The sequence below is a fragment of the Brachyistius frenatus genome, unplaced genomic scaffold (assembly GCF_029030835.1).
Source record: "Brachyistius frenatus isolate BFR_SWC_R1_liver_20210118 unplaced genomic scaffold, ASM2903083v1 Contig_12, whole genome shotgun sequence".
NCBI lineage: Eukaryota > Metazoa > Chordata > Actinopteri > Embiotocidae > Brachyistius > Brachyistius frenatus.
The window spans coordinates 6,163,783-6,191,037 of NW_027210611.1; the positions used below are offsets into that span (position 1 = coordinate 6,163,783).

General features: G+C 42.0%; 1 protein-coding gene across 1 annotated transcript in view; it reads right to left on the bottom strand.

The window, feature by feature from the left end:
• The window catches only part of LOC138617438 (rho GTPase-activating protein 29-like), a 28,669-nt gene extending 3,979 nt beyond the window's left edge, over window positions 1–24,690 (bottom strand). The window contains 19 exon segments of the mRNA XM_069692475.1: window positions 96–284; window positions 418–581; window positions 1,286–1,384; window positions 1,533–1,667; window positions 2,064–2,233; window positions 3,294–3,481; window positions 4,160–4,297; window positions 4,442–4,609; window positions 5,021–5,101; window positions 5,415–5,525; window positions 5,672–5,736; window positions 6,475–6,624; window positions 7,556–7,616; window positions 7,888–7,960; window positions 8,251–8,347; window positions 12,226–12,369; window positions 23,357–23,615; window positions 23,617–23,764; window positions 24,558–24,690. Of these exon segments, the coding sequence (XP_069548576.1) occupies window positions 96–284; window positions 418–581; window positions 1,286–1,384; window positions 1,533–1,667; window positions 2,064–2,233; window positions 3,294–3,481; window positions 4,160–4,297; window positions 4,442–4,609; window positions 5,021–5,101; window positions 5,415–5,525; window positions 5,672–5,736; window positions 6,475–6,624; window positions 7,556–7,616; window positions 7,888–7,960; window positions 8,251–8,347; window positions 12,226–12,369; window positions 23,357–23,615; window positions 23,617–23,670 (2,346 nt within the window). The 5' untranslated portion in view covers window positions 23,671–23,764; window positions 24,558–24,690.
• Window positions 24,691–27,255: the final 2,565 nt, after the last annotated feature.

Here is a 27,255-nt window from a genome sequence, read left to right on the forward strand (position 1 = left end):
ACAGCATGAAAAACGACTGCAAAACAAGATATTAGGTTATAAATATAAACAACTTCACTGTACGCGACATAAAAAAAAATTAAAAAAAGATTTACCTTGATGTTAAGGGCTCGACTCTCAATCTCAGACGTGCACTTCTTGATTAAAAAGGGGATTCCGTCGGAGGTGTTTTTTGCTGCTTGAGTAAAGTCGATTCCAAACAGGTGCAGTCTGCCCTGAAGCTTTTTATGGCCACACTGGATAGCGAGTGTCTCTAGACACTTTTTATGGCAGGCCAGGGAGCACTGGCAAAGAGAAGCAGACAGTGAGAGATAAATGAAGGAATCTGATCATATATATGTAATATATATATAATATTACTAAATACACAACAGCATTATCTTTTTTACGGTGGATAAAAGAGTATGTTTACACTACCTCTTCACACTCAGCTCCGTGGAAAACGACCAGACTGTCACACTCTCTGCACTTAGACGGCGCGCGTAGTTTTCTTAGCTTATGGGTTTGAGCAGCTTTGGACATCTGAGCATTTCGGAAAGGACCCGGAGAACTGGCCGTCTCCGTCACCATCTCAGCGAGACCTGAAAATCAGAGCAGCTGATGAGGAGAGTAACCAAGGAGACAGGTCGGACAGTTCAAAGCTGAAAGTTACCTGTCTTTTTTGGTGTCATGTCACAACACAAATGGTAGCTTTAAGCAGTTTAACTCACATTCACACATTGGCTCGCAGCCAGCCCAATTCAGAAAATTCAGGAGCGTGAAAAAAGTCACATCAAGAAAAGACAACAAACTAACAAACAGAACAGACTGTTATTCTAGTTGATTATGCATAAATTAATTTCCTGATCCTGAAAATTAGCAATTAACAAAAACCTATTCAGTAGAAAAGAATTAGGTCAGATCGAGTAGTTCTAGAGCTGCTTCAGTTCACAATGAGATGAAACACACTGACTGGGAAAGATCAACACAGATACAGGAAGTGCAAGCGGAGACTATGAGCCAAAACTAACATCACCCAAGCTGCGCAGCTCCCTTCAGCATAAAAACATTCGACATAAGCAAAATCCACCACAGATTCTGGCCAATACATTAATGTTATATATGTTATACCGCACGGAATTGTGCAATGAGTTCACACTGTTTCTCCTTCCCTTCCCCAACTTCCCTGTCACGTAAATGGACACACTGACTGGCTTTGTTTCTACAGGCACGAGCCAAACACATGAGCATACATCTGCCTGAGCTGTAAAAGTGCACACAACACACACAAACAGACATGTCTCACCGTTGTCTGAGGGGGATGGTGGCTCCCTCTCATCCAGGTCATCAGCAGACGACATGGTCCCAGTGGAAGGAGTTCTGGGCAGCCGTCGCTTGAAGTCACCTGCACCAAGAAATGAATTTGTACCTCGCAATGATTTTCTTGATTTCACCTGCACAAATGTTTCCTCTGCCTGCCTCATGTATTCATCATCTTCACGTGAAAAGGCCTTTCATAAATTTACAAAAGATTTCAAACAAAATCCTCTTACCTGGACTGGCAGTAGGGGAGTCCATGGACCTGGACTCACTGCTGCCTCCAGCACTCTCTGAGTCACTGCACATCCCACCCTGGCTCCCCTGGCTGCTGGAGGCCCAGGCTCTCAGCGGGACCTGGCTCCTCAATGCTGCAAGAACACACACAGACCAGCAGTCACACACAAACAGAATAACAAAACAGTATTGCAGCTAAATGCTGCTTTTGGTTTTAGTTTTTTTTAGGAGGGGAAGGGGGTTTCTTAGCAGTTTCAGTTATTTTTTGAAAATAAGTAGTCACGCAGATATTCCAGACTTAAGATGAGGAAGCAACGCACAACTCCAACTGCTCTGAGAACATTTCCATGAGTCAGAGCAGAGGTTATGTCCCTGAGGGGCTCATGTAAAGCTGTAGGAATGTTTGCAGGGTGATCGGACCCAACAGGTTATCCTGAGCTGTCCAATCTCCAGCAGCAGTACCAATCATTCTGGGCTATTTTCCCTGAAAAACTGCATGCTGAAACTCGCATGTGTGTTTGAATAAATACCTTGTATATCTGTGCTGCTGTTGGACCTTCGCTCGCTGATCCTTGCAGCCCGGTGGAGGGAATTGTCCACTTCGTCTCCGCTCAGCACGTCACATGAGGTGATTGATGCCTGCGACAGGTTGCCGTGGGAGGAATGAGTGCTGCCCACAGACCTTTTATTAAAGACAAACCTGAAGAAACAAAGTTGGCATTTAAGGTTTTGTGCGATCAATGTTTATTGTCCCCATAGTTCAGCATTAATATATTGCACAGTGTGTATTTGTTAGAGGTGTGACAGGACTGTTGATCAACACCAGTTCAACTGTACCTGACAACTGTGTTATTACAAGATTTTATTGCATTACAACTCTTGACGACACACCTATAGACTCTGTACAATATTAACCTAGCTATATTATTCCACTGGAAAAATGTGACTACTATACTTTCTGACCTCCCAAGGTTTTTGTATCTCAAAATAAACAAATGTGGATATGTCATATCTTGTATTCATTTCTAGAAGATGAGGAACTGAAACTGAAATTAGTGCAATAACTCGTGTTAAAAATGTCCCTGTTTCCTCAATAATGAAATCAGAAACTTGGCTCAAGTACAGAATGAACTATTCCTTATTTTCTTAGTCATAATGAGAATGTATGTGTGGGAAGCTGATTCTGACACAGCTTTAACAATAAGTCGAGCTCCGAACCACAGCCAAACTCTCCGCTGCATTCTGCCTGCGCCACAGATATTTCCTGAGGAAGGGCAAGAAAATTCAACACGCATTCTGTCTCTCTCTCTCTCTCTCTCTTCCTCCCACTCTGACTCACTGTTACATTCGCTGAAAGAAGAACTACGTAACTTTGAAACTTTGGGAGCGACTTCAAAATGTTTTTTTTTTAATTTGTTCTACTAAAACAGAAGTTTTAAATCCAAAATAAACTAAAACTATGAAACAGCACAAATACAAGTATTTCTATCAGCTAGACTCAGTTCACACTGACTGATTCGTACTGTGCCAGCGTATGCAACAATCCGCCCAATGACGATTCATTCTAAACTACAAAAAGCCATCGTAAAAGAGTGAAACAAGCCGATTTCATCCGAGGAGCTTTGACTTTAACGATGTTAATTCAATTTTTTTTTTACATTGTAAAATCAAGTTAATTTTTTTATCAGTATTCTTCCAAGTCGAGTATATATTCAGAAACCATTTCCTGAATCTGAGTGTACATTCGTGGTCCTTGGTACCTGGTATTGTCAGAGGAGATGGAGTCTGAGTGAAGGCGCTCTTTGGGCAGATTTTTGGGCAGGTTCCGGACGAACTCAGCATAGCATTCGCCTGGTTCGTACAACTTGGCACTCTCACTAAGGGCCTGGTAGTGGGCGGGGAGTGAAACAGTCTGCGCCTGCTGCATCTGAAACCAGTTCACTGTCACCTAAAAAAAAAAGAGGATTTAATAAAAGTAAATGAGTGAGGCAGCAAATGACCAGCTGAAAAATGAATGAATGACTCAATAGGAAACTGAGTACTCAAGTGATTGTAAATAAATGAAAAGGCATATGAACAGAAATATATGAAGGCAAATATTCCTGCATGCAATGTAGTTTCTGTACTTCCAAATCAATATTTCAGTACAAATAACATAATATCCAAACACATAAGAGTGAGAATCTGACCACCTATTTAGAGCAAACTTTCAGTACTTGACACATTTTTCTCATCTGATTTTACTTCTCAGTAGTTTGGACACAATTTGATTAACCATCATTTAACTTTCTTCACAAAATCTTGTAAAATGTATGTGATATAAACATATTTTACAAATCTACATAATGTTACACCTTAAATCATATAAAAACATATTTAAGCAGCTGTTCAGTGTTAGTCATTATAATAAAAGATCTTTCAATTGAATTGAAAGCAAAATGAGGCTCTAGTTTTGTGTTTCACTTTTTGCTTGTGGAGCAACCAATTTGTTGATATTTCTAATGTGCACTGTACCTATTAGATAGGTTTATATAAAAAATAAAAAAAATAAAAAAATCAATAGTTATTGTACAGTCCAGTTTCCTTTCTCAGTTCAGTTCAATAAAGTCATGTTACTGTTTCGTACAGCTTTGAGCGTGAGGTCACACTGGAAGACCATCTCTCGGATCTGAGTGAGGATGGTGCTCTTAGCGTTGGCCAGTTCCATTCTTCTGACGCCTGCGTCAGCCATACAGCTCTGGTACTGGTCCTGGGCCTCCTCTGCCTGCCCAAAACAAAAGGACAGAGACTAGAGTAAGGATCTGGAAGAAATGCTACATAGTGCTGGAATTCACTGTTCCCACCCACTAACTGGTAACACCAAATAGTGATCCCAATAATTGTCCCTGTTTTCTGTTCTCCTGCCCACCTTCTGCAGAGCCTCCTCCTCCAGCTTCCTCTTCTTCTCCAGCTGTTTGTTCCCAGCATTAGACTGCTCCTCCTGGGAGCGGTTTGTAGATGAGTGGGCTTTCTCGTACTCCTCTCTCCTCTGGGTCTTCAGTGTTCTCGCCTTACGCAAGGTTGCGTCTGCCTCTTGCTGCCAAAGCCACACAGAGATTAGCCGCATTGCCCACGTGAACAAAATGTTACAAAGGTGTGAAGCAGTTATCGGGAGTGTAATCAGAAACGCTTTGGTGGACGACTAATGTAGTATAAACAAGTTAAAAAAAAAAAAAAAAAAACTCATTTATTTTTACCACCCAAAATGTATATTGTCATATATATCACTGATACAAATCAATCTAAGTTTCTGTCAGACTGAATGAAAGGATTCTATCCCTACATAATGTTTATGTGTCTGACAGTCTCCTGGCTGGCTGACAACACTGTAACATTCACTGTGGGTCGCTTGATACTCTGTAATACAAAAAAAGGAGACTGTTGCATTGCTATTGAGCTAATAGTAATTATCTAGTAATATGTGTCTATACAGGGACTTATTATCTACCATTTTCTTTTGCTCCCTCTGCCACAGCTCCTTAATGTCTTTCCTCAGCTTGTCCAGTTCATTCTTTCGTGCCAGAAGAGGCTGAGAACAAATAAAAGGGTCAACAATTACACAGAGATCTTTCAACAGGGCAGTTTTTTTTTCCTTTAGTCCAAACTGTTTAGACCAGATCGTGGTTGTAATCAAAAGTTTGGCTGGGAATGACAAATTAACTAAGACGAAGAAAGTAATATCAAGTGTAAGCAATAAATCCCCGACGTGGCTGTGGCTTCGTCATGTCACAGACTGTATCTCTTACATGTTGTACATCTTAGCCGGGAGGCAATTATGCTGTCTAAAAGTAAGTACACAGATTGTTTGACATGCTAAAATCTACTGATCTTGTCACTCTTACCTGTGTGAATTTATTGGTTTGAAGAGCCACTGTAGTTTGAACAAGCAGCTGGTTGTATTCAATGTCGTTCTTGAATGTAGAAATGTAGATATCACTGAAGGGCATGTAGTCCTTGGACAAAATGATATGAAAGATTTAACGTTCACGTATTTTCCAAAGAATATTTCTTTTTATACGAATGTGGGGTAACTATTTTATAGCAATTACGCAACACTCAAGAAGCCTATATTCTTAAAAGAAATGGCTTTTTTGGTTACCTGTTGACTGGCCATTGTCTTTGCAGACTCAGCCATTTTGGCATAGCTTTTAGCAAACTCAATATCTGAAAGACAAGAAAAAAAATGTACAAAAGAAACATGAATTATCTATGATTGCAACCACTATCATTAATGAATGAATATTTTTTGATATAAACTTGTGTTTCATCTAATGGCACAATGCTGACGCCAAGCAAACACAGATTTCACATTCATGACACAGGAACTCATTCTAGCCATTACATTACACATTACAATGTATTATATACATATTATACAGAACAAGATATAGAGTCCTGTGGAATCCCTCAAACATAAGTGTAGAAGTTATGTTTGCTTGATAATAAAAATCAACTAAGTATAGGTCAGCATATTATATTATTATATATTATATACTCTCAGCATATTGCGCATAATAAAAGCACAGCATATTCACAATAAGTCATGACCTTCTCCAGTGTTTTCCTTTCGATTTAAAAGAGCAAAGTCCTCATTTCGGTCTGACTAAATTGAATCACTTTCTTCAGGAACATACGACTCAAGTGTCCACAAACTCTTCTCTTCTGCCATTTTTGAACACTAAAATGATTCAGGGGTCTATATGAAAAATGACTCAAAATAATTCGACTCTTCATATTTTACCCGCAGCGCAACACAAGACGGTGTGAATATTTTTAACAGCAAAACAAAATCATGAATAAAAAAATCGTCCCTTTCGTTCCAACAATATCTCGTATAATGTCCTAACATAGAAATCCTCGGTTTAGCAACCCAGTGCGCTGTCAGTCGTCTCAGTGTCTCACCCATCGCCAGTCGTTTCTCCATCCAGCCCAGCAGGTCTTTGATGTACTTGGACCAGGCCTTGGCATAGAGCAGGGCAGACTCCACCCCGCTGTCATTCTTCAGCAGGGTCAAGTCAACTTCTTCCTCCCGAGACAGTGGCACCTCTGGGCCTACGACGAAGTCGGCAGAGAGAGGAGACATACACACACACACATCACATATCCAAATTTTCCCAAAGCCGGATTGATATATCTCATTTCTACTATCCCAGCAGACGTGTGTGTGTGTGTGTGTGTGTGTGTGTGTGTGTGTGTGTGTGTGTGTGTGTGTGTGTGTGTGTGTGTGTGTGTGTGTGTGTGTGTGTGTGTGTGTGTGTGTGTGTGTGTGTGTGTGTGTGTGTGTGTGTGTGTGTGTGGGAGGTAAATGAAAAAAAAATGAAAAAACAATGAGGTCAGTGAAATTGTCTGTGTGGGAGGATATGAAAGTGCCAGGCATCTTTTAAAATAGTCCAGCAGCCTTATTTTCTTGTTACTGGTTACAACGCGCAAACTCTACGAGCCACCCGCCATCTGATTCAACAGAAATCCCATGTGTTTTCCATCCCACACAGAACTACTCTTCCACAGGAAAGGAATCTCAGATATGTGGACGGAGAGTGAAAAACGAGCACGTAGTATGAAAAAAGCAGCAGAAATAACAGGGGTGGAAGCAGAGGTTTAAGGCGGGTCTACCTTGGGCACTCAAGAGTCCAAAAGCCGAAATCAGTCCGCTAACTCAAAAGCTGACGCTTCAGCTTTGTACAGAAGCCATTAACCCTCGTGTTGTCCTTGGATCAAAATGACCCGCAGCTGTGTTCAACCAAGTTCTATTTTATTTTCATAATTTTTGGGATCATTGGTGACAAGGAGGCTGTGAGGGTTTCTGTAAAGAATGATGACCAATGATCCCAAAAAAATATAAAAATATAGAAATAAAATAGAACTTGGTTGAACACAGCTGCGGGTCATTTTGACCCGAGGACAACACGAGGGTTAATAGCAATTAGAATTTATTTTACACCCATTGCTCAGAGACAAATGATGGAATGTGAATAACACTCACCCACAAAGTCACTTTTCTCTGAAACATATCCCTCAGGATCCACGGAGAGGTTGTCAAATGACTGTGAAAAAAGCATTTCAGATTATAAGGAGGGAACGGCAGACATACAATCAAAGTCAGACATCACAAGCAGCTGGCTTTTTCAACACCCCAATTAAGTACAAAAAGCGAGTCTTTGAGGTTTTCTTTAAATGGAGGCGGGGTGAAATTGCTGCTTTAAGTGCACCCTTTTGAAAACCATCGTGTCTCAAAACAAAGCATTAAATAATATATTAAAAAAAAAAAAAAAAATATCTGGCCTGAAAGCTAGAAAAAGAAAGACTGTGTCTCACCCTGCTTCTCCTGGTCTGGGGGATCCCCAACCCTGAGCTGCTGTCCACATCTCCCATAAGGAAGTCAGAAACTCTGAGGGGAAGACGTGACAGAATCCATGTCAAAAGCACAGTTTTATATGGTCAAAACAGCAATCTATTCAGTAACAAAGACACTAATGTACAGTATTTACACCGATTTAAAAATAAAACGCAAACCTGCTGTTTAAAGCACAGATATAGGACAGAGATAATTATAGGTTCAACAAGACCAACAAGCTATTATTGCTGTTCTCTAAAAGCAGCACGTCTTTTTGGCTGGGCAACAAAAAAAAGTAAGAGAATTGTTGTGGTGTTGAAAAGGTAAACAAGCGTTGTACTCACACATTGCCGAATGTGAATGCCAAAGTGTCGATGGATGCGTGTATCTCGCCAAAAATAGCCTTTTTATTTTCTGAGTTCACTTCCTTGAAGTTAACGCCTGTGGAGGGTGATAAAAACACACGAGAACTTCAACCAAAAGAAAACGCAATTACAAACCTTTTTTTTTTTTTTTTTTGGAGGGGGGGGGGGTTAACTCAATCATTCAACGAGGGTATTTACAGTCTGTATGTGGCCAAACAATACAAGAAACAGGACGACAGAACAAATCAATGACAGAAACAAACACACCAGCAAACTTCAATATTAAAACCAACAACAATGTATTAAATGGAGATTAAATTCTGTGTTGTTTTCCCTCTGCAGTCATAAACCACAATAAGACTATAACCGGCTTTCGTAGGAAGCTGTTTATCGCCTCTCCAGGCGTTTACATTTTTTTTCAAGTGAGTGCTGACATTCTTGATGACATACAAAATGTCAAACCCCCCCGAGCCGTTAGGCAGGGTCAAGAGTGTAAAAGAAAAGGCAAAGAAAACAGCTTTAAAAACATAACTGTTAAGAGAAGAAGCAGGCGAAGGCAACACCCAATCCAAACGTTTTCAAGGAACACTCTGGAAGATCTTCGACGGGTATTCAGAAACAGTCCCACATTTTCCTTCCTTTGTTCAAATATGTTGTAATCCGCCGACCCATTTATGATGCACAGAAAAGGCAATCACTTTGTACACTGTCCTTTGACATCTATGGACAGCGATGTTTTTTAGAAGGCCGTCCAAGTTTGATAAATCTTGGTGAACACGTGCACCGCGGAGCTTTCCTTCTCAGAAAACACTTCACTCAGCAACAAGACATTTGCAGAAAGCAATCAGAGGAACCAAAGACCAAGTCAGTCACAGTCGGTGAAATCCGACTAAGCGGAGTACTTCCTGTCTGCCTTGCAACAGGAAACACTCGCGCAGCTTGAGTTCTGTGACATGCAACACTATAGACAACCACACTTACCTTTACCCTCTACCACTTGGCATCGCTGTCTAGTAACTGGGACCAGAAAGCTTCAGCAGTGCTAGTGCTGGTGTGAAAAAACAGAAAGCTCTAAACAGTTGTAGTTTCCAGACTGCTCTCTGGCTTTTGTGCTTCCATTTTCTCTTCATGTAAGCAAACTCCTTCCATGTCGGTGGCGGGCGAGTGATTATAAATTCCCACCCTATGAAGAAGCAAAGAAAGGTCATGGCATCCTGGGTTGGGGAGGGAACCCCACGCTCCAGGGAGAGACACTTGAAGACACCAGAGGACAGGAGGAGGCGCGGTGCGAGCCTCCCTGCTGCTCACCTCCCTGGCCCTGAATGCTTAGCATACAACTCTGCCGCTGACTTTCTTCCTCAGGACATCCTGTGGGTCTCATAACAATGATTCCAGAGCTCTGCCCCCCCCTTGTCATGACTGAAATATGGAAACTGCATCATTCAAGTACAGAGCCCATTGTTTTCTCACGGTTGAGCAACTGGGACAGTTAACCCGTGAAAAATGTTTTGTGTGTGTGTGTGTGTGTGTGTGTGTGTGTGTGTGTGTGTGTGTGTGTGTGTGTGTGTGTGTGTGTGTGTGTGAGAGACATTTTGTCTTGAGATCTGTCTTTTCCCAAGAGAACTTTATTTCTTTGGCATGAAAGGGCATTTCAACAGTTTCTTAAATGCAACCGTTTTGTTAGTCAGGCAAACAAACAAAAAATAGCCTGATTGTATTTAAATTCATCATCACAGCAAATGATTTTCTTACATATAATAAATCTACTACATGTTGCATGGAGACATAAAGATGCCATTTACAGACACCTAAAATATTGACCGGCAGTAAACAAACACACTCCGTCAGCTGCAAGCCGTATTTTCTGTGACGAAGGGCGACACCAAGGGAGGAAAGAATTTCAATAAGTTGAGGAAGTTAACACTTTTATTGCATTGCCCCACAGTTTTGCAGTCAGGAGGGGGAGGGACAGGGGGAGACCGAACAGTCTCAGCAAATGTGTCCAGGAATGAAGCCATGTCTGGGTCTGTTTGGAGCCAAAAAGGAGTCTTGTGAAAAGATCGTATCTTTGATGACACACAAACAGAGAAGGAGGTACGGCAACAAGAACGTGTACCAGATGTTGTTTTCAGGTTTGTTCAAATTTGCTTTCAGTGCCAAATGAAAAAGAGTAGGGGAGTAGGATGAGCTGATAATATGACACCTGAAAACTGGTTTGGACAACCATGTGTTTAGAGAGCTTTTTGTTTGTTTTTTCTGTCAATTTTGGCAGCTGTCCAAAGGCCCCAGGTGTCGTGACCAAGCTTCAAAGAGGATCACGGGTGAAGAGATGATGCACTCTGAAGACAGTGAGGCGCACAAGGCCTGTTATCATGCAAACCTTTGAGTCTTCATCTCTGATGTCTCACTGATTCATCCCTTTTTCAGCCTCTCCTTTTCAGTGCTGCTCTGGCTCACTGTCTGTGTCAGTATTGCGTTACTTACTGGCCATTAGGGACAGTCCATCTAGGGAGTGAGTTGACGTGAGGCACCCCCTTGTGGACAAGCAGCCTCCTCAGTCCACTGGGTATTAAACTACTGTCTTTACTGCAGCACTAAATGACAAAGCTTTTTTCTCAAAAGAACGATTACTTACACACCGCAACCATGTACAATATCACCATCATTCCATCAGTTAGACTGGTGAAGGCCTACTTTTGTCCAGTTTTAGAGTACCAAATACTGAAAACCTTGGTATTATTATTTTCTGACAACTAGGCCGTCATACCCACAAATTCAGAAAGAAAAACCAGTTCCATTAGTTCCATTTCTCTATTCAGGGATCCATCAATCCAGCCATTTCTTTCTCGATATAGATTACAATTTTAATTCACTGCACTGAAAAACAATCTGACTCAAGGGCTTTCTTTTGCTTTACTTTAAAATATGTAAACCTCATTTGAAAGTCAAATGAGACCAGGCACTTCAAAATTGTCAGATTGAATCAGTTTAACAAACAGAAAATACACAGAACTGAATAATGGCATTGACAAAGAAACTGCGTTTTCAGTGGATCCTTTGAATCACGGCCCCTTCACTTAACAAGGAGCAATCTGCCGTGTTTAATGCATCCGTAATTGTGACATCAAAAAGTCATTTTTAGCACCCATTTAAGAGAAGATTTTCAGACACTTTAGATTTGATTACAAGAGTTTCACCTGAACATTTGTGTTCAACTGCTGTATATATATGCATAAAAGATAGAAAACTTAAGTTACAAGTCAAGTAGTGATTTCGTCACTTATATGTCATTCTTTCACCCATTGAATCAAGTTCCAAAGTGTCCTTTCAACAGATCAGTCTCAACAATGCCAATAATTCCTTTGTGTAATCAGGATGTCTTTTGTTCCCTTTTGCATTCTTGTCAAAGTACCACTCAACAGGCTGCGGACTGCAGACAGTCATTCTTACGCATTCTTAAGGAGTAGGTCACAACTCAGATGTTGAAACGGGGCAGGTGACCTGTCAGACACCCAGACACCTCACGACACAGGGAAAGAATGAAGAAGTGTGGATGTGCTTGATTGGATTGACTACAGCCGTGTAGTCTCCGTAGCATTACCCTTGCAGTGGATCGCATTTCTTAGCAGATGAACTGGTGAGTTCCCTTTGTTTGTGTTCATTCAGAAGACTAAGGATTAGATCTGTTGCTGGAGGAATAATAATAATAATAATAATCTCACGCCCGGGGACCTTTTAGAAACATGTCTCAAGCCAACTCTAACCAAGCAGAGATCAAGGAAATATTCCTGCGGTGGATTTCCCACACTTGTCAGAGCGCCTGACGTTCGCCCCCCATCCAGAACCAGATGCCAGATTTCACACCAGTATATTTGCGCCCATCATCTGGGCGCCTGTGGTGTGTTCATCTGGGTGTCCTCGTGCACTCACGCATGCTAGCGAGTAATTACTGACCTTTGACCTTAGCAATGACCGTGCCAGCTGCTCCGAGGATGTCTACCGAGTTGAGAGTCTGGTGTTTGCCGATGACGGCCTTCAGGACGCGGAGCAGCTCTGCCAAACGTTCCTGCACCACCTCCTGAAGACCTTCCTGATTCTCTGAGGGGGAAGGAAAAAAAAAAAAAAAGAAGAGAGAAGACACGTGTAGGTCAGCTGGGTTAAGTCATGTAGGTGTCAAGATCTTTACAAGACTAATGAAAGCTTAATTACATGTTAAACCCAGTTACCGGGCGCAGTCAGCAGTCGCATATCTTCATCTATTAGTCACAACTCAGCCAGTGTCCAAATAATTCTTGGCATTCCTTTTCTCATTGCCACACACTTTACTTCACATCTACTTTGTCATTTGGAAACTATTAAGCTTCGCTGTCATGTTTTATCCAACACAGACAATTCCTCCCTCGGGGCAAAACGAGACGGCTCATGTTGTGTTGCGTTTTATCTGCGCTGTGCAGCCTCCTGATGAGAAGTGGAAGACTGCAGACAGTTATGATGGAGGGGCGATGATGCAACTTGTTTTTGCACTTCCTCTAGGCAGAGTGACACCACGTACAACGGAAGAGGTGTATACAGCGAACAGGTTAAACCGTCTCAGTCATGGCTGTAACATTCACACAGATGAAGCCATTATGATGTGCTTTTGTGGTCACAAGCGAGGCACAGTCAAGCTCCAGAGTTAGAAGTTACAGATTTGATCAGTACAACAGCCTCTGTGTTTGTCAACATCTTTGAGTAACAGTGACAGCTACAAAGCTAATTTTTTCCCCCCCCCGTTATTATTGAATGAATACAACAGTGGCCCCAGAGCGAGTTTACGCACTATAAAACTTGTGAAATGTATACAAATCAACAGGACTTTCACACATAAGATAAGAATGAAAGAAATAGAATTTCAGAGGTGACTGAAGTGACACACATGGTACCAATTATGCGATCGCATATTTTCTACAACTATCAGCAGCACACAAAAAAAAATTGAGGAGAATCTTGCAAGAGGTCTCCAACACCACTGAGGTTGCAGAAGATGACAGGAGGGGGAAAAGAATGTACGAAATGCAAGTTTTTCAACCAGATCATATTGCATCAGTCATTCTGCCTTTAAAAGCATCCACCCTGTAGAACAAGGCAAAGCAGTGAAGAGAAGCACCCTATGTGCTCATGTATTTAACCAGGCTTCTTAATACTGAATGCTTTTATTCATCTCCGTAAGTGCTCTGTATGACGCCTGCAGAAATGTTTCAAAGCAGTGTTGGCGTGTGTTTTATAGACAATTAATCTCTTTGTGCAAAATTAAAAAAAAAAAACAATAAAACTCGAGACAAAATAAACTTCTGCAAACTCCAAAGCAACAGCGGGATAGGAAGAGTCTGTCTCCTGTTCTGATGCAGGCTAATCAGCCGAGGCTCCGTGAATTGGCACCAGACAATAGGTGAGTTCATGTCTAACTCAATGTTTTTGGAAGGAGCAGGGGCACCGGCTGGAAACAGAAAAAAGTCATCTGTTTTTCATCAAGGCTACCCTCCCGAGCAGCAGGGTGAGATGAGACTGAATTTATTGGAACGTTAAAAGGAATTACAGAGGGAGTGAAAATGAGTGCCTGTGTGTGTGTGTGTGTGTGTGTGTGTGTGTGTGTGTGTGTGTGTGTGTGTGTGTGCGTGCGCGCGCGCGTTACCCTTTCTACACCTCTCTCACGCTAATTCAACAAGCTGGCATGAAACATTGTTGAAGAGACATAATCCGCAGCTGAGACATAAGCCCTAACCATCTGTGACCGAGAAGTGTGGTTCTACAAAACTATACCAAACATAATTGGCTAAACAACAGGCTTCCATCTCCGCTGGTCAGACAGGTCCCACCTCAGGATGAAAGAAGGTGTTCTTTATAGAGGGCGGGAGGGGGGCGTGGGGCCCTCACCTGCTCACATGCCCCAAGGTGAGAGGTCCATGACCCTGCAACACACACTTTGAAGTCTGCCTCCCTTGCGACACTGATAATGGGTCTTCATTAAGCCCCCACCCCTTCCTTTTAACCCTCCTTTCTTAGTCGCAGTCATCGGAGCGTTAGTGGTTAGCTGACTGGCTTTTGAAGATTTTCTTATCAAAGACATGTGTGGGATGATTTATTAGCATATAAGAGAGTCCTACTGAGATGCACACCAGAGAGTTCTCACTTAGCAGAGCGCGAATCAAGGTGCTGCTGTGGAATTGCATTGGTAATGCAGGGCGGGATCATCCATTTCCTTCCTCTGTGAAAAGAAAATCATTTAATTAATCTATTCTTCAGAAAAGCAAAGGGGTTAGAAATTGTGAGGAAATAACAAAAGCTGTGATGCTGTGGCAACACATATGGATGTCCTGAGCCAATCTGCTGGACAGACTTTTTATTTTTTATTCTTTGTTTACTGTAACCTACTGCCAGCTGTCACAAAGGCAGCACTGTGCAGAGTTAAAACACTGTAATGGAGCGGCAAAAACAAATAAAAAAAAAAGCAGCCAGCAATTTCAATTAATGATAAACATACCGGGCGGCAGCTTCCAGCAAACAAAGACCATGTCGACACTGTTGAAAGCAACGCTTCATGCATCTCAAAAGAGAGCTGTGGAACCTTGTTGCCGGATTATGAAAGACAAAGATCAGTAGATAAGGAATTTTAAAGATGGATAGATGGTGGAGTCGGGCAGAAAAAAAAACCTAAGTCACTGTGTTCACTGCAGCACGAGACAGCTGAGAGAAGGCTGGTTAAAAACATTCAAAAAAATGTTTTTTTTAAAAATCTGTGTTAAATGGTTTTGTCACAACAATGGCATCAAAAAGCGCAATGGAAATTTGCTGGTGATTGTGGGGGCTGCTCCATTGTTTTGGTAGAGATAACAGCACTGAGGCAGAGAGGGTGGGCCATATTGTTTAAAGGAAGACCCCTGCAGCTCAAATCTGCCTCTTCTTTCTTTACAGTGGTGGGGTGAGCACAGTGTCCCAGCCTGCTTCTTTTATTTTTTTGCAAGATCAAGACCACTGTCCCCTTTAGGAAAATAAGTTCAGTGTGAAATATAATATTACCAATCATCTATTTTAAGCCTTAACCCAAAACAAGGAAAGTTTATTATTATCATCAAATGATCGGCACTTAACTTCAACAGTTGCTGATTGCTTTTCTGCTGATAGGCTAATTCAATTAATTTACATCAGAGTCTAAGCTGAATTGTTGTCCATCACATGTCTGAAAGTCAGGCTGGTCACGTCCTCGCCCTTCTGCTACAGATCACCTGACAGCTGCGAGTTAAAAATGAAATTAAGGTAAGTAACTTAGCTCTAAATGTACTGAACACTTTGCCAATTGGACCCGGAATAAAAAATTAAAAAAAAAAAAAGAGTCAGGTGTCTAGATTTACTTTCTTTCAGTAAAGGTTTTCCTTAGGGTTTCATTATGTAACTACAAAGAGACCATAGCAGAGGACTAATTCAAAAGGCCCTTTAATTTCCAAAAGTAAAGGATTCACTTGAAGGTTTATGGCTTAATTATTTTCTTTAAACAAAAACATGTTTACCAAAGGGATTTCTTTTCAAATTCTATCATTATTAAACCAATTTAACTGGTGACCAGTTTTCACAGAAAAAGCTAGGGCTATAAAGAGCAACAGAAACTGTTGGGTGTGGGGTTCCCATTGTGTCTGAGAAACCTCATTGTGAGTGTGGTGCAGAGAGAGAGAGACCAATCTAATCCCAATCTTCAGGTGGCCTGATCTTCAGGTTACAGCCTCTGCCCCCCCCCCACTGATAACAATAGGCAATCAACTGGCCTGTCTGCTTGTGGAACAAGCAGCTCTGGTGACAACAGTGCTGCTTGAGAAGCAGGCTTTACCAGGAAGACCATCGGAGGAGGCCACATTATGCCTTGAGCATCCCTCCTGTTGTCTAGAAGGGAGGGAGAGGTGACACATTCGCACCCCCCCCCCCCCCCAGCAGCAGATGATTCTCAAGATTTTCTTTCAGATGTGTATCAGTCCACATTCCGCTGTGATGACGCAACTGTTCTGTCTTGACTCAGTCATCCCCCCCCCCCCCCCCCCCGGGGAACGGCCACTTTCGGGCCCTCCCCACAGATAAACCAACTAAGCCGAACTCAGATTATCCACAAATCTCTTCAATCACAAACCACGAGGCCAGAAAACATAAAAATGCTCACTGTGGCCGACTGCTCACACTGCTGAGCTGCCAGCAACCTGATCTGCAACAGGTGGAATTGTTTGGTCAGGATTCCATTTCTAAACACTAATTTCCCCCTCCGTCCAAACAAACTCGGCATTGCTGGGTGCCTCTCCGTCTTTCCCATGCCTTGTTTGGAGACAAGAGTGAGGCCCGGACATCTCAGAGACGGTAAACAGCAGGCACTCCATAAACAGCTACCTGCTCTGGGACTGTTAGCGAACTACGCTCTGTGAGGTCCGGGCTTCACACACACAAGGCTGATTCTTTGACACTTCATTACATGTTTTGGGTGGGGGGGGGGGAGACGACAACTTTACAGCAGGTGCAACAAGAGCACATTCGTTGAAAGAACAAACAGTCTATCAGATGTCAGATACACTGAGTGTCTGTGCAGTGACATTCAAATTGCTTTTTTTTGTTTTTTTTTTTTTTGCTTTGTCTTGTCCAAAATGTAAGATATTCATTTTAAAGAGAAACACGGCTTGAAGCATTTTCTTTCCTGAAAAAATGACTTAAATCGATTAAATAACCAACAGCTGAAGGCAAAATGTTGTTTACGACCAAAGGAAGGTTGGTACCGTTGGTGAGTTGCATTTGCGCCCATACATGAACATCGGAGGATGACGTCACCTCAAGAAAAGTTTGCAGTACAAGATTTTGCAACTGAATCTCCACCTGCCTGAATGACTGACATCACTTACGACAGCATGGGAAAGAGACATAACCAATTCTTTTAGACATGAAAAACATTGTAGAATTTATTGGGGACAAGCGTAGTTGTGTTTTTGGTGTGTCTCTTCTCAAACATAATGTTAGTTGCTTTTGCTGTTGTCAGAAAAAAAAAAAAAAACAATGACAAAACCCCCCCCCCCAAAAAAAAACCAGTCTGTCTCGCCAAACAGCACCACATCCCTTTGCCCCTTCGCTGCTCCGCAGCTGTAATTTTCAGCACTTCTACCCAATCAGCGGCAGTGTCGTCCCCCTGCTTGCAGGAGCTCCACTGGCTAATCCACCCCTCGCCATGACCAATGTCCTACACAAACATCCAGAGCCCATAACCATAAATCCCACCCCAGGAAACACACCCCGACCACAAGCTTGCACAAAAACATCCTTCAGCATCACAGGGGAAAGTTACTGCCCAACAAATCTCTCCTTTCTTCCTCCTAAGAGCAGCAGGCCATTAAACCATTATGTGCTAGATTTCTGCTTTTTCTTCCGATTGAAGGCACCACCTGCAAGTGGCCACTTGAGTTGGCACAGGGGCACTTGTGTGAAAGGGGGGAGATATGTGTGGAAGCTATTGCTGTGTTTATTTTTTTTTTTTTTTACACTGGTGTTGGCTTTATGGGCAGTAAACAGGTCCTTAAACTGGTTAAAATGTTTAAAACGGGCCTAAAGTGGACAAGAACCGCCAGTATTAACTCTAATAGGCCGACTAAAGGACTTAAGATTCTTTGTTTTCAATTGAATCCGCCGGATTTAACCTTCAAAACTGTCATGTAACCTCAATACAAACATTTTTGAGCAGGTAGAAAAACAAGACCACGAATAAACAACTTCGTCACGAATAAACAACTTCGCAACTTCGAGCCTTGGTAAGGTAGACAAGTTCCTGAGATAACCAAACACTCAGTGAACATTTTGCTCATTTGCATACTCCTTCTGACAATAACACAGTTACAGACTGGTACTGTGAAACACAGAACAATGCAGTTTAACTGGAGTACAGCCAGAGCTTGTCACAGTGTCATGATGACGCCACCGGTGGAGAAAAGCCACAGTTTTCATCGTGGAACAAGGACTTGTGAGTCAGTTAGACATGTTCTTCCTCATTCAATAACATTAAACCCGGCATTAAACTACGTGAAGAATTTTTTTTTTTTGTCGCATACCTCCAGAGTTCATCCGTCACTGAACAAACTGTACAACGAACACTATACATTGAGTAAATAAGCTTTCAACCAGCTGTGCCGCCAGGTGTTTGCTCTGCCCTGAAGTGGAACAGTGGAAGTGCTGCTGCAAAATAACATTTTCCACCTGAAGCTAAAAGAATAATAAAAAAATTAAAAAAAAGTGACCCAGACACTCTGCAAAGAAATAAAGAGTTTCAGATGGAGTCCCGATGGCTCTCTGTTATTGTAACATGAGCCATTTAAAGTTAAAAACCTCACCCTTGTTCAGCCCTGTTGGCCCGTACACCATCCATAACTTACACCGCTCCTCTCCCAGCACACATTCCTAAAATGTTTGGACATGATGAAGGGAGAACCACTGAGGTTCTTGGAAAATTTCTACACATTTGAGAAAATACTGACCTTTTGGGATGAAATTTGCAGTCCGTTTCGTTCCTTTACGGTCACCAAGACGAAAGCAAAAAGAGAAGATGTGAAGCGGCGGTGGGACTTGTTGCTCAGTATGTGACCTCATGGTAACAGTTTCATTTTGTAAAAACTGATCCATTTACAATTTTTTTTTCCCCCGTGTCACTCGTGCCATGTATATAACCATGAAAAATATATTTGGACTCCTTAAAAACAGGCTTCAATTTTTCCACTTTTCATTTCTAAATAACAAGACGACCTTGCCTGCGTTGTTTCATGTGAATTGCTGATATATGTATTTTTTTTTTTTTTTTTTATGAGTTTTCATAGTAAATGTTCACTCGCACCTACCATTAGTCTATTGAAGGCACTATAGCTACAAGTGAACATTTGTTCTAAAGGAATGCCGGGTATGCAGGAGAGCGGGGGGATGGGAGGGGGACAGCAGCTCGGCTGTGTGGAGGACTCCTTTTTCCATGCCGATTAAAACCATTTAACTTTGCTGTATTCTGCAGCAGAACACCGATTCGACTGAAAACTTCAGAATGACGAAAATGGCCTGACATTTTTAATGCATGTCTCTCTCGCTCTCTTTTTTTTTTTTTTTACATTGGCCCTGAAGCGCTGTGCACTCACTCCTCTTGTACTATTACCATTAAATGCTTGTAATTGTGACATCAGGGGGGATTTAACCATCACGCCCGTGTGTGCACAGGTTCAATGCAGCAGGAATATTTCAACACGTGGAAAATGTTTGACATTCAACGGGCAGTCGCGAATTTACCACAAGGATTTCCTGAGTGGTTTGATGTGTCACTACTCGATTGTGTTTCCCTTTCAGTTTGCAAAAGCCGTGTGCGCAAGTCGTGGCGTTGTTCTCAAATGTTCTCCGCTTTCGTTTCAAGAGAACGACAAATATGCAAGATAAGTGTTGGAAAATCGACGCGCTGACGGTTCGTTATTTACCACTGCGGGTACTTTAACTGAAATAGTTTGGTTCGGGCAATCGCCAACAATATTTGGCGGATGATGCAGAGGGATAACAGGCTGAGGGTCACTGATCAACAGCGCGAGTCGATGGACTCTGCGAGTGGTTAAAGATCATTTTGGAACAACAGGAGCGCAGGGACGGGGGTCACCTACTCGGTCAAAACTCATACCGCCTCACATTCTTCTCTTGGGTTACATTCTTTGACAGCTTGATTATTGTTGGGCAACGATTCTTGCGAGCCGTGGGACCGAGGGCCCCCCGGAGAAAGTGTAAATCTACACCACGATCTGACCTTGGGGAATCTCCAGGTGCGAAGTTGTCGCTGCGAATGCGGCGGGTCTCGTTAACTCGAGCGTACAGTCACCGACGGAGTTCCCCAGTGGGTTTCCGTCAACTAAACACGCCGCGCGGCCGCGTCGCCTCCGGCTAAAGACTGGTGGGGGCTCTTGCGAGGAAAAAAAAAAAAAAGCATCTTCCAAACTAAACCCGACATGAAGTTTTCTCTGTGGGAGAAGCCGTCGGGAGGCGCGCTGACTGAAAACGGCCTTTCTGCGACGGGGAGAAGAGAACCTGCGAGATCTCAACAGGGTGCACGCCTTTCAGCAAAAAAACAACAACAAAAAAAAAAACAACAACAACGCTGTCTCGGTTTCACGCAGCACGCCAGCGACGGACCTTTCCAAATATGAAAAGAATAACAGGGGGAGCTGACGTGCCTTTTTAACCTCCTCCCCGCTTCTCTCACCGGTTTGTTCCTGCAGCTTTTCCTCAACCAAGAAGAGAGACCCGTTAATATGACGCCATTTATCTTTTCAAACAAAAGACACACAACACATGCGGCTAATCACGCAACAAAAACAGCTGACGCACCCTCTCATTACTAATGATTACTTATAATTATGTGACGTTATTATAGTTACAATCATGCTGGTTCATTCATAAGAATTTGTATCTTGAATCAAGAAAAAATACTTTGCACTAACAATTGTCAGCTCAATAGACTGCAATCGATAGATTAAAAGCACAGAGACTTTTATTCACCATTTTTCTTGTTTGTGCTAAAACCAAAATAGAGACATCTCCCGCTTTGAATCAGTTTAAAACAGACCTTTGACTGTTACTTTGTGCAGACTGTGAAAACTCCTTGAACCCTCACATAAAAACACGAGTCTTAAAAATCCAAATGCAGGAAACGCAGACACGGACGTGTGAAGATGGACAAGATGTTGACATCCTGAGACAGACGGAGATTAGCAAATCGCCACCGTGGAGTCACAAGACACTGAGCCGAAAAAAAACAACCCACGTTTACTTTGCATTAAGCGAAGTCTAGTTGACATAACATTTAGGTATGTTTCCCAAAGGGTTACAATATCACGTGCCATGAACTCTGTGGTTGGACCTGGAGATCACGTTGACCTGTGTCTGTCTTTAGGAAGGAACAACCAGGAGTGCTGCACTAGCAGCAAACAGGAGCCAGACTCATTACTAGCAATACTCAGGATGCACACTATACGGATTAACTCAAGTTAATGAATCTTTAAATCAGATTTTTACCTCAGAGATCCTATGTCTGTTTGTTTCCTACTCGCTAGCCTTAAAAGAAAAGGGCTGTTGTTTGGATTGGTCTTACTGTCCGCCTCAAACCATACAGCTTACATTGAAAGCTTGAACGACTGACTAATTTGTTAGCTTTCTATAAGCATCTTCCCATTCTTTTTGTCACCGGTTAGCAATAACAAATGACTCACTGTTTACTTTTGATCGGACAGGAAGCAACACTGTAGTAGCAACATCACGCGTGAGTTGTCCCTCCGTTCTGCTTGTGTCAAGTGTCTCGGAGAACAAAAGGAAAGGAGCAAAAATAAACCGCTAATCCAGATGACATTATGGGGTCATATGCTATGATTTCATGCCACCTGCTGAATAAGGGCCATTGTTGAAGGGGAGGCAAATACCCCAAATGTTTTTGTGCCTGCTCAGAGCAACACTCAGCACGACGTAAGCCAAAGGCTCTCTCACCGCGGTCTCACTCCTCCAGCCCGAGGAATGGCTAAACAACGCACTCCCACTGCCAGACCTACAGTAGGGTGGTGTGTGTGTGTGTGTGTGTGTGTGTGTGTGTGTGTGTGTGCGCGTGTGTGCGGGTATGCGTCTTGTGCAACTTTTACTCCTCCTACTGTACTGCGAAGAGTGGCCCATACTGTATTAATTGCACAGAAGGAAATGACTTTATAGCATACATCAAAGTACAAAATCTATTTCTACTTACCACAGCAGATGCATATAATTTGGGTAATTAAAAGATTTTAATTAATTGATCATTAAACTGAGCATCTTTACGTTTTTAAGTGTTTGTTCAAATAAAAAAAGGGGGTATTTTAAGATGTCCCTTTGTGCTCTAGGAATGTTGTTGTTTTTTTCTTGCATTTTATAGAGTAACTTATCAGTCGGTCAAATGGAAGTGATTTATAATGACAAAAATAATTGGTTTCCGCCCGACAGTAACATACAGCAAGCTACTGTCAGTCTTTATGCTACTGTGAGGTATCGGCATTGGTGTGAGTTGAGTGTTTGTCTGTGTCTGCAAACAAGTGGCGAGCCATCAAAACCAAGTGCGAAAAACAGAAAGAAAGAACGTAAGTGACCCGTTTCTGCTCTGGTGTCTGCTGCTCTGGTGTTCGTGTGTCTGCGTGGCGGTGGTGGCGTGTGGGTTGATGGTAAGACACTAACACCACTCCAAGCATGTTGGTCGTGAGGCTGTAATCACGCTGCCAACTGACACTCCACAGGCTGGTTCTGGCTGGCAGTCGTAACAGCAAAAACGTTGGGCGTTAACTACCTACATGTAACACCACAAAATACATTTTTGGTTCAAAACGCTTTACAACTAGTTTTGTGTTTTATGAGGCACAATATTGCATCGAAGCGGAGAAGGGACGGCACGGGTGCGATGTACTACCAGTGATTCAGAGAAAAACGTTCACTACAACGCTGTTGAGGCGAGTTAACACGTTGGTATTTGTGTTTCCTTTGCACAACTATCCAAAGACATCTTGACGTCCTGTTAACACGTTGTGTGTTTACAATGTTTACCGTCGAGGGATTTTAGTCACCTATAGCGCCGCTGGTAAACAGACAAGATGCCTCTTTAGACACGAGCGCAAGACAGCTGCCGTTTGATTTGAAATAAAGTATTTACTTAATTGGAAAAACTGAACTTTCGAGCTTTTGTCTTACTATAAATATTGTTCTCTCTGCCACCATCTGAATTCAACCCATTCTCCACCACTTTCCGGGGTCTATCTAGGACATCTAAGAAAAACAAATCACAGCTTCAGTAGAAATAGACAAGTGGAAAGAGAGGCACAATAATAACCTTACACACAGCACTCTATCACCACATAACCCCAAGGATATACTTAGCATCGTCTATCAAAGTCATAGTGTACACGAAGAGTAGCCAAAGATGCACTTTCTTTCTTCAGCTGTCATTTTCCAGATAAATAACCCCCCCCCGCAGCACCTGCACGACACCTGTGCATTCCCGCTCCCCTGGACTTACTTTTATCCTGGAAAGCATCCTTGAGGCCGAGTAGCACATCAGCAAACCCCCGCACGTCGTTCACCAGCTCCATCACATACTCTGGGTCCACTCCCGGCGCCCCCATCAGGCGGGACGTCAGCCCCATGCTGCTCAGAGGGTTTGGGTTCCTGGCGCTGCGGCCTATATCCCAGGTCTTGGTGGATCCGGCCGAGAGGGATTCTGTGAGGGGCTTGGAGTGATGCCGTGGCAGTCCCTGGGTGTGCTTTGACCCCCCCCCCGCCACCACCACCACCACCACCACCGCCGCTGGTGCTGCTGCTCTTCCGGAGCATCCCAGCAGCCAGTGCAGCTGCCTCCCTTCGCGGGGGGGGTACAGCAGGGCGGCTTAGCCCCTGATTTCAACACGCTGCCCTGGTACCTGGACGGCTGAGAGAGGGAGAATGATGGGTGAAAAATGATGTGTGTCATTGGCTGTGTGTGTGTGTGTGTGTGTGTGTGTGTGTGTGTGTGTGTGTGTGTGTGTGTGTGTGTGTGTGCGTGGGACTTCACTCCCCCAACTTATTAATCTACTGTACAACTATATATATATATATTTTTTTTAAAACCTGTTACATATCTATAATAGCCACTTAAACCAGAGTATATTATCATATCTATTTTTATTTATATGTGACACGTACTACTGACTTTACAGCATGCGCATCGTTAACATGATTTATGGTCGTTTTTGCCTCCCATAAAAGTCCTTTAATCTCTTTAAATGAGCTCTATTGTGGCATAATAGATTTTATTTAGCATTTTTACTTCGCTACATCGGTTTCAACGTTTACCAACGATTTCCTGTTAGCTAATTTAGCTAAACCTAGTTTGTAAAAAATAACGTTATCATCCAATACAGACAAACACTTTTGACACAAAAAAAAAAAAAAAAAAAAAAAAAGCCACATATATATAATTTTTTTTTTTTTTTTAAAAAAAGACTCAAATCAAAGTCAACTTAACAAAACAAAAGGCATTTACAAAACAGCGACGCAAACTACGCCAACTTTTCTTTCCACGGACAGTTTACAAAGTAAAGTGATGCTGCTCGCCCGGTAAAAAAACCAAACAAACAAACAAACAAACAAACACAAAAAACACAAACAAAAAAAAACAGTCGACCCGGGTCATAAACTCGCTTTGCTGGCACAGCCAAAAAAATACGCTTTTTTAAACTTACCTGTTTGGCAGTTTGCTGACATAATGGCCCGAACAAAAATCTTTTGCTTTATCGGAGGCGGCGAAAGCTCCGGGACGTTTCCGTTAAGAGAGGAAAATAAACTCCCGAGCCAGGCGGAAAGTTGTCAGCTTACTTACGGTCACTGTACATCGAGCAGTAAGCGGACTGTCGGCAACTCTCGAGTCAAGTCAATTGTAATTTGCGAGTCGGTTTGTCACGTGACGGCGAAAAAGCGTCTTTTTATTGGCTCGGAGCCTTTTGCGAGGACAGCTCCGCGATGCCTTCTCGGACCGACGGACGTTTTGGAGGCAGGGTTCGCAAAAATAAAAAAATAAAAAACACTAAGCTGGAACTGTTATTAGTTTTATATTAATTGATTTGTTCAGATGGAGACTAACTTCAAAGGATCACTTCGAATGAACTTTTAGTTGTGATTTTAACTTGCAGCGTCGCATATAATATGTAATATGGGAGAGGCCCGAGATCACGTTGCTACATCGGCTGAGGTTGGATTGTACGGATGGCCCCTGAATGCGCTAACAACAGTCTGATTTGTGCAAGAACATCAGATTTATTTTCAGCATTTAGTAACAATATAATGTTGTATTCAGTGCTGCCCGAGTTGCAAAACACATTACATTTGTTCCAATTTTATTCCAGTTCTTTGACATAAAGAAACAAAGACCACTGACAGATATGCCAAGTATTCCCAATTTCTTAAAAGAAAAAAACAAGCCTTCATTATCAAGCATATGTTATTGCATTTTGGTTTATATGTCTGCATCTTTGATTTTGTTTTTCTCTCTCTTTAAATTGTAGGTTGAATATAATATATATTAAACCTAAAACACTGCTAGAATATCCTTTTGATTTATTTTAGGTGCTTCATCCACATAAAGGCAGAAGAAATGATCAGACTCATAACCCTCGTTCATTTAACAATGGGAATTGTTTCAAATAAAATAATAGACCAAACCAAACTACTGGCACCACTGCTGCCATCTAGTGTACATATTCAGCCCCAAAATATTGAGACATATCAGACTCTGCAAATATGAAAGGACAGTATGTTGGATATATTTGCAATTACTGGATGCACCATCAGACTACTACCAACTCCTTTTTTTCCCTAGTGAAATGTGGTTTTTTTTGTATTATGTTGAAATAATGTGTCATTTTAGGACTATGTAAAAATGTTTAAACAGACTCAAAGAATTCCATTTCCATGGTTAATCAGGATTTGTCTTTATTTTCATATACAAAAAGATGGATGTATTCTCATCTAGTTTATATTTCTAAGCATTTCAACTCACAGATAAAGTTACCATTCGTACTGTTTTAGTGAAACCAGCCAACATACACCCCACACACACACACACACACACACACACACACACACACACACACACACACACGCACAGAGTTCACATAAACAGGGAAGGTCACACAATTCAGTCAAACATCCATTCACACTACGAGTAATGAACAATATGTTGACTGTAAATAAGAATAAAAAATAAAAAGATTTTGCTTTCACAGGATCCACACATGAAACAGAAGAAACCCCTATACATTTGTCAGGTAAATATATACACAATAATTGATAAGTTTTTTCTTTCTTTTTTTTTTTTGTTGAAGATGAGACCGACTCCGTGTTAGTGTTACTAACGAGGTACTGCATGAGGTAACTGGTTTTTCTGTTCAGAAGAGCTGGGTGTAAGACAGCATTTGGAGGTAACAACCGATCACGTCAGATTTTCTCTACGTGACCGTTGTTTTTATCTGGCACGATTCGTGAAAGCACCTGGGCCACGCTCAGCTCGCACAGGAATTCAACCCCTGGTATTTTGTTGTCAGAAGACTGAAACACGTGTCTTCACCATCAGAACATGATCCAGGTGTGATGAGATGTCCTTTATTGATCTGCAGAACCAAACTGCTGAGCCACAGCTGAGGGTAATGACTTCAACTATGATATTCAAATGACTATTGCTGTATAATAAATATTGCTGGACCCTTGGACCATGCACATGCCACTGTTTACATGAATCCTAATGGTGCTGCATCATCAGTCAATCATGTGGATACAAATACAATGATGATTTCCAAACACTAAAAACATTGTTCTCTATTGATTATTATTTTTTTCAAATGTCCTTTCCTAAAACTGCACATCAGCAAGCGTTACAGACCACTTTTAAAAATCACCATCTTTCCACAACACTAATCAAAGCACAACAGTCTGTGTGTTGTCCAGCAGGGCTCAGCTATCACTAAACAGTTCTGAACATCACATCAGCAGGTTAATATTGAGGCAATACTGTTCAAACAGCACTTCAAACGAGTGGCCAATCACAGAAGCCACCTGCACCAAACCATAAGGAATTTTCTTTTTTTGCTTGTTTGTTCTTGATGATATACACACTAAGCTTCCTAATGCAAGTGCTACCCAAACAGCTTCTGATCCAGAGGAACTGATACCATTTTTTTTTTTAAATCAGTAACAAAACCACCATTCTTGAAATAAAATTAAAAATTAAAAAAAAAAAAAAAACAATCGCAGGGCTAGGTGTCAAAATTATGTAAATATGTAGATGTGGAACTGAGAGATCCTTTTCCATTTCGGTGAAATAAGAACAGCAATGCCCTGATTTTGTATTTAAAAAAAAAAAAAAAAAAAGATCAGTGTTCGGCAACT